Raw genomic sequence first — 8,652 nt, 5'->3', positions numbered from 1 at the left:
TGAATATATGTTAATAATAATAACTTATGTTCTTGATAAAAAAAAAATATAACCTATGTGAGTAGAGAAATCATTAATGCAATGGTACAAAATTGTGTAATTTTAATTAATTTTTTATAGATACGCCATTAAATCTTTCATAAGGGTCCTAATAATTATTATTTTTAAGACATTAGTTAAAAAATCAATAAATAAAAAGATATTAATAGGAGCGCATTAGAAGTCACAATATGCAGTTAAAAAACCTAATACCCTAAAGATAATAATTAAAATTTTCATTTTGATAAATATAAAAAATATATTAATATATCATGTGAAGATGAATCCTGATCACGTTGTCTCTATCATGTAATAATTTCTTGTGTTAGCGGACTAATGCTTAATTATTTGAAAACAATTATTTTTTTTTTAGAAAATTCTTTGAAGAAACGTATAAATTAAATACTTACTTTTTCAGAATAAACTAATTTAAGACGCACTGGACTCTACATTATGCATTCACATAAATTCGGATACACCTACGTCGTCGATCTAGGCGATGAAATTGAAAAGTAGGGCTGCCCCCCACGTGGAAAAACCAAAAGGTTAAAAGCACACATTTCTCCACCAATTGAGTGCTATTTAATTTGTCAGAGTTTAAAAAAAGGTTAAGCAAAGGAATGGAGAGACTGTGAAGGAAAGCAAGCTATAGCTATCGAGGGAGGGAAGGTGTGCTTCAAGGGAAATATTAATGGCAAAGTGTATGGTGGCAGATACACATTGAAGAAGTGCAATAAAAGGTGGATTGTTTCAGTTGGGTAGGTCTGAGTTTTTATAATGCTTTCATTAAGTTTTCAACTTTGAAATCAATCTAACGAATTCAAATCACCCTATTCCTCTCTAACCTCACAAACTCTCTCCTATGGTTCAAGGTTTTTTGTGCAATCACAATTCACAAACAACACCAGAAATTAATCTCCAAACTGCATGTGTGGTGCTTCATCATCATGCACCATCAGCACATAAATCTAAAGCAGGCAATCATGATCTTGATGCTGAAGGTTCAAAAGGGTCTCTGAGCTGCAGCAGCTTAATTGATCTCAACTACTCCCCTTCTCACCATTAATACTATTAAATAGAGAGAGATAGCTAGGGAGAGTCTTCCTTCCTTTCTTTTTTCTCTTAACAAGTCACTTTCCAACTTTCTTTTCTCGGTTTAGTGTTTGGGCATGGAAATAACCATGAAAGTCAGATTTTCTTTGTGCTATTTGCTTTGCTAGTAATGGCTTCCTAGCCTTATTACGTTTTTGTTTTTGCCCATTTTCTTTCTTGGCGCTGAAAGAGATATGGGTATTATTATTGGGAGAAAGAGAAGGTGCTCCTGTTCAGCTCCTCGTGAGGACCATCATCTTCTCCTTCTCACTTTCTTTGTTGCCATACTTCTACAAAAGGCTGTGGTTGAATCCACGACGCTAAATTACACGAGGCATAGGCAAACCAGTACCCTTAGACTTGAAAGGATTAGTAAGCACTTGAACAAGATCAATAAGCCTCATGTGCTCACCATAGAGGTAACATTATTACTATTAATATTATTTATGTACTATAGTTTTCATTGTACGTTGATCAGTGGTTGAGATTTTAATGGCCACATAAATGTTGGTTTTTGCCCTTCTTTATTATATGTAACAGTAAGTATTCTTTTGTATTGCAGAGTCCAGATGGAGATCGTATAGATTGTATTCACAAAAGAAAACAACTGGCTTTAGATCACCCCCTTTTAAAGAATCACAAGATCCAGGTATATATATACATGTACATACAACAACCTAATTATTTTCACAACGTACCTCTTTGCTTTCCTTGCACTTTACTCATGGCCCAAAAAAATGTTGTTTGGTTTTTCTTTAAGTTTTGTATTATTTGATGGATGTAATAGAAAATGCCAACGGAGATGCCAAAAGGGATGAAAGTGAAGAAAGAAGAGAATGATAATAGTACTAGTGAGGTGGCATGGCAAATGTGGCACCTAAATGGGACACGGTGTCCTAAGGGAACGGTTCCCATACGGCGGAGCACAGTGCATGACGTGATGAGAGCAAAGTCTTTGTATGACTTTGGCAAGAAACGGTCACGAGTTGATTCCCTCTCTCGCCGCCACGATGCACCCGATATTCTCAGCGGCAATGGCCATGAGGTGCGTGCGTACCTATAACATTGGATAGATATACTTCAAAGTTCAAATACACTATTGCACCTTCCCAATGAATATAATGTTTTTTTTTTTCAAGCGACAATGAATATAATGCTAATGGCTAGGTATACACACACAAATTAACTACAGCTGCAGGCACGTTGTCAATAATCAATTTCTGGCTACAGATGAAATTATGAAGAAAAAAAAATTCTGCCTCTATGGGTTGACTAATGGCTGCTACTACGTATACATACCACAACCCATTGCTTTCAAGCTTAATTCCAAATATATAAATAAATGCTGCATCAATTGTTTATATAAAATCTTTTTTTATTCATGGGTAATTCGACTACATATATATGTAAAATTTGTAGTTTGTACCCCTTAGTGTTGGAATTCCTTATATATATATATATATATATATGTCTGTCTGTCTTAAAGTCTGTATCATCTATTCTCTATTATCAATGAAGAGAATGATCCAAAATACAATAGTACTTTGTTTTATAATATAATTTTTATCTGTAAGCTTACCTATTACTACAATCTTACAGTGAAGTACTGTACTAATATACCATATTAATCAGGGATACGATTTTTTACATGATTTTCCCCATGAAGGTATTTTTGGGAATAAAAGATTAACAGATAATGATAAGTCATATGTGCAAAGGTCGAAATGATATAATTTTTTACTCTACGAAAATGTAACTTTCAGAAATAGATCTAGCAGATGTTGCTTGCTGTTTGACGTACAACACCGAATCCTTTTAAATATTACTTAATTTTAAGATTGAAAGCCTATCAAGATTGCTTCGTTCGTACTTCAACCTATGTTCTCTTTCTCGTACAATAATTCATTAATTCTCAACCTTAATTAGGATTTTAAAAAGAAAGGTTTTGTCATTAGAATTAGTAATTGTTGTTTTTAATGTAAGGAGACTTTGATTTTCTCTATTAATTATAAATTTGCGGTATGCAGCATGCGATCGCATATACGGGGTCATCGCAAGAGATGTACGGGGCAAAGGCAACAATAAACGTATGGGATCCATCAATTCAAGTAATCAACGAGTTTAGTCTATCACAACTTTGGATCCTTTCAGGATCCTTCGATGGCACTGATCTTAATAGCATCGAAGCTGGATGGCAGGTACTCCTTACAATTTCAACACTCTCTCAAGTTGATCCCTTCTCTATTATACTATCGTCATGATGATATATAATAATACAAGTTGACAAAAAAATATTTAATTCATTGTTAACTTTAGAAAGGGGATGAGTTCCCATAAAACATAATTAGATAAAATTTATTGCAAGACAGCGAGTTTCAATCTCCATTCACGTAGCCACACTTATTATTATTATTATTATTATTTAAACTTCATTTTCATGTTGGTTCCTTGAAGTAACCGAACATGTCACAAACTAATTAGAATGCATGTGATACACGGCACATTACATTGCACCGAATGTGCATGCGTGTAGGAACATAAATACTAATTTTATCAAATAGTCTCTGAAGCTTTGATCATTCTACTAGTCAGGTTAGTCCGGAGCTCTATGGTGACAACAGACCCAGATTGTTCACTTATTGGACGGTTAGTACTTCTTTATTTTTCCTCCGTCTCGTAAATATATATTCTTTTGTTTCTCTTACAACATAAGCATCAACAAGAAGAAATGCAATATTTTCATTTTTTGAACTTGAATCTTCTCATAATGTTCAGTAACATAACATGGTTATTTTAGGGAGAGCAAGACAATATTTTTAATCAAATTTAATTAATGAGTCATAAAGTATTACTATAGATCCTCACTAAAAAAAACTTGCAATTTATAATGTCGTAAAATGTAATTTTAACAGTTAAAAACTGATTTTGACATATTTTAAAATAGTTGTCAAAATCTGATTTTGACATATTTTAAACAATTGCTAGTATTATTGTCAGAAAAGTCTCAACATTTCCTAGTAGTTAATAATCACCACAAAAACATTTAAACAGCGGCACAATATATTCTATTATACTAAATTTAAAAGAACGATCTCTATAAAAAAAACACCATATTAAAAGACAAAAGAAAAAATTCCAAATTGCAAAATGCTAAGAGTCAAGAAGTGTGAATAAAATCAGAAAGTAAGACCTCAAAGATGTCAATGTCAAAAAAACTTAACTTTCACCATTACCCAGCACATATAATATACATGTCCTGTTCCTTTATTAGTAATACAATATCCTAGATCCATTTTTTTTGGGTAGAGGATGAAACAAAACTAAAGAACAAACAAAGAATCCCGAAGACAAGCTTCCAAAACTACAGGCGGAGGTTGCTGCCACTCCCTAACCAGAACGTGATTGCAGAAGCACCATTTGGCTAAAATGTCTGCCACAGAATTGGCATCCCTGGAAATGCAGCTGATGGAGACCTTCCAGTAGGAGCCCACGTATATCTCTAATTACCTCTCTGTGTCTATGAAAATTGATACTGTACTCTCATCAATCAAAATATCTACAACAGATTGACAATCTGTTTCACAAATAATGGATTTAACTCCACAATTCCAACAAATTTTCAACACTGGAGACTTTATTCCCTACTATATCAGAAGGAATTACTTTACTAGTTTTGCTATTTTTCTTTAGTTAATTTTCATATTAGCTACATCTGAAAATCAGCTAAAGCAAAATAGTAAAACTAGTAATTAAATAATGACTTGTGCATTAATTAGTCTAGCCGGCCGGTAACAATTCAAGACACGTCAAAGATTGGCTTTAGGAACTTATTATGACCTACTTAACCTTCAGTTGACATGAATTATTTGGGTTGTAACTTGGGACTGATTTTTGACAAACAAAAGGCATAGATGTAGTTAAAAATAGTAAATGGTTTTCGGTGCTGTGAATTAATACACTACATTATGAAAATTATTTTTTGGGAAGTTAGGAGGTTTATCGGAGAAAAATGGATATATGGAGAACCATATATTTACCAAGAAAAAAAAAACTATAACTTGATAGAGAAAAATGTAGTAAAAGAATTTCAATCTTTTACATAATAAACCAATTTATGGTCTCCTAATCCAGCTGATAGCTTTGCTCGAGGGTGAAATCAGTCAGTACAACTATCTATTGATGCCAAATCCATTATGCTGCTACTGTTCATTTTTTTAACGTACTAGTGGTAAAGAAGAGAACATTTAAATTCAGTTCTAATTATGTAGCTACAATTAATACACAGCTGCTAGGGGTATTCATGGACGTGTTTATATATTCTTATTCTTATTTGATCTAAAATTTTGACAAAAATCATTTATTTGAATCCAAATTTAATCTATAAATTAAATAAGACTGGGTTTGCTTAATTTGTTTTATAGTATATATTTCAAAATAAATAATTTTTGTATTAATATAATATCATGTTATGTAAAATAATATCCATTAAGTTAATTTTTGTTTTACAGAAAAATATCCATTAAGTTAATAAATCTTATTATTACTGTATAATTGTTAAAAAACATATAAAACACTTAGTCAAGGTGAGACGACATGAAATATAATCTCAACTCTTCTTCGAAATAATTTAAGTTTAATTTTTAAAACTCAAAAGTCAGTGATTAAAGTTAGTCTGGGACTTTGAGTAGGGCTACAGTGAAGCAGAAGTGCAATTAAGTTGCAGAAGTGCAATCCTTTATAAGTATCTGAAGGTTTTTCTTTTGGCAATGCAGAGTGACTCGTATCGGGCAACCGGTTGTTACAACCTTCTTTGTGCTGGCTTTATTCAAACGAATAGCAGAATAGCCATTGGAGCTGCCATTTCTCCTGTCTCTTCTTATGATGGCAACCAATATGACATCACAATCGTCATTTGGAAGGTCAGTATTTCTTCCACGCACATACAAATTCATGACTGTGCATTTCATACATCTCAAAGTCAAATAAAGGATTTAATACAAGAATTTAATGACCATGTACATGCCAGAGTCATACAAAGGAATATTTTTTTATTAGTTGACAGTATATATCCGTCAGTATGTAACCTATTTTTCTTTCAATATAAAAATGCTTCGCATGAAAATATATTTTTTTGACAATTTGTTGTTGTGAATATGAATTAGGATCCAAAAGTGGGGAATTGGTGGATGAGTTTTGGCGACAACACATTGGTAGGGTATTGGCCCGCAGAGTTATTCACACACTTAGCAGACCACGCCACGATGGTGGAGTGGGGAGGAGAGGTGGTAAATTCCCGGACCAACGGCCAACACACCTTTACCCAAATGGGCTCTGGACACTTCGCCGAGGATGGTTTCAGAAAAGCAAGCTACTTCCGGAACCTTCAGATCGTAGACACGGATAACAGTTTGAGTTCTGTGCAGAGCATCTCAACCTTGGCCGAAAACACAAACTGTTACGACATCAAGAGCTACTACAGCAACGAATGGGGCACTTACTTCTACTATGGTGGGCCTGGGAACAATCCTCAGTGCCCCTGATTATAAACTATATACAACGTATATATATCAATGTACTTCAGTTTCAAACAATCCTTCTACTCTAAATGTTTCATTCTTTCATTGTACGTAATTATAGAATTAATATTGTGCTATATATTTCCATTCTTGTTTCTACCACTTCCACTGTTTTGTTTGTTTCGATCGATGAAAGGGCCGGAAAAGGAAATTTTGAGTTGTAGTCAACAATAAATAAGGAATTTGCATATATATGAATGCAAAAAAACACGATTGGAAATTGCTAGTTTTGACCGGCTAAATATGATGTCTGAAATTTTACGCATATCGATTTCTTTTTATTCTCATAATTTTTTCTTAAGAGAGAGTGATATTAGACAAACTTTGCATTAGTATTATACACCAAAAAATTTAGAAAAAACCCCAATAATTTTTTGTGCAAAAAAAAATTGCATTATACACCAAAATTTTTAGAAAAAAAAAACCCAATAATTTTTTTGTTCACTTAAATTTTATTATTTAAGGGATATTGTATTGAACGAAGAATGCTTCTTTTGAACATTCTTCTGGGTAAAATTTACATGTGAGTCACGAATAGAGTGTGTGATTAACATTATTTGTAGATCATGCCACACCTACTGGTAACATGTGAAACGGTAGCAACAAAGTATGGATGAAATTGTTCTTTATTTAATGAATATCATTTATTAATTAGTGAAACTTATACAATTTTTTCAAGTATTAAAAAGATTGTTAAAAAGAATAGATTGAGTAATTAATAGGTTATTAAAATACATCTATACATTCAGGTGTTTTTTTCTTTTTTCCTGCACTCTTGAAATTGCTTCCAGCACTTTCCATTAACAATTCAGGAAATGCATAAAGCAATTTGCTGATTGATTACCGTCAGGGAGATTGAGAGCTCGCGGAATGGACAAGAAAATACCCATTAATGGAGAAGAAAATACCCATTAACAAGTTTGTTGAATTTTCATCATTTCTTATATTAATTTAACACAGCATTCTCTTGAAGATCACTCAACGTGTATGTCAATATATATATATATATATATATATATATATATATATATTGTATAAGTGTTATGCAAAATTCATTATTAAATTAAATTTTTTTATAACATTTTAAATTAATCTAATCTTTTACTTCACTAACATATTCCTTGGAATACATGAAAATAAAAATTTATTTAATTATATTCCTAGTAATTATTAGTTTAAATACATATTCGTTGAGGCCTTGAGGGTAAGTGTATCCTATGAAGTAACAACTCTAGACTCAAAAGTTAGGATATCATATCCTAGAGATTATTTATATTTTCAAATAATCTAAATCATATAAACTAAATAATTTTGAGTTTTTATCTTGAGTTGGAGATTACTTGTGTTTACAGTCAAGAAAATAAAAAAATAAAGACAAGCAACAGATAAGAAATATGTATGAATAAAAGTGACTTAATTATGATTTTACATGTATCATTTTTCCTAATTCATATTTTAATTAAGAATTCCTAGTTGCCTATTAACTATCTTATCTATTATTTTAATTATTAGCATATATGGTCAAGGTCTCAGAATACTCTCCCCCCTAAATCAATCTTACATTGTTCAGATTTAACTTAGGGTTAAGAATGAATAACAGATAAGTTTGTAAAAAGGAGATTCATGTCGTGAGTTTGGTCATTCAAGCTTTATAAACTCTATCATTCTATAAGTCAATTAATTATGAGAAGATAGTAAAAAATACACAATTAACTAATAATTAGAGTGACCAATTCTAATATGGAAGTGAAAATGATAGAAAGATACAATTAATTGAATAACATTGAAGAACTTTATTAAAAAAATAAGAATTAGAATACATGAATACAACTACATCACAATCCAAGTTCTAAGAGGTTTAACCAACCATAGCCATAGAATAACGAAACAATATACAATATTGCATTATAAAAATAAAAGAGATAAAAAAATCCTTATATATTCA

At 31.7% G+C, this 8,652-nt stretch overlaps 1 protein-coding gene across 2 annotated transcripts; it reads left to right on the top strand.

Annotated features, from left to right (window-relative positions):
- Positions 1-471: 471 nt before the first annotated feature.
- On the top strand, positions 472-6,809 carry LOC114369874. 2 transcript variants are annotated; one of them, XM_028327142.1, is made up of 8 exons: positions 482-797; positions 912-1,550; positions 1,694-1,780; positions 1,919-2,176; positions 3,159-3,329; positions 3,724-3,777; positions 5,904-6,050; positions 6,294-6,809. In XM_028327142.1, exons 2-8 carry the CDS (start codon positions 1,326-1,328, stop codon positions 6,669-6,671), a joined length of 1,320 nt encoding a protein of 439 aa, XP_028182943.1. In that variant the 5' UTR covers positions 482-797; positions 912-1,325; the 3' UTR covers positions 6,672-6,809. The 2 variants fall into 2 exon arrangements, with proteins under 2 accessions (XP_028182942.1, XP_028182943.1); XM_028327141.1 differs by having other exon boundaries at positions 472-1,550.
- The last annotated feature ends 1,843 nt before the right edge of the window (positions 6,810-8,652 follow it).

This window comes from Glycine soja, chromosome 10, assembly GCF_004193775.1.
Source record: "Glycine soja cultivar W05 chromosome 10, ASM419377v2, whole genome shotgun sequence".
In the NCBI taxonomy this organism is placed as follows: domain Eukaryota; kingdom Viridiplantae; phylum Streptophyta; class Magnoliopsida; order Fabales; family Fabaceae; genus Glycine; species Glycine soja.
The sequence above is the reverse complement of the archived record's forward strand: the minus strand, read 5'-3'. Positions and strand labels throughout refer to the sequence as shown.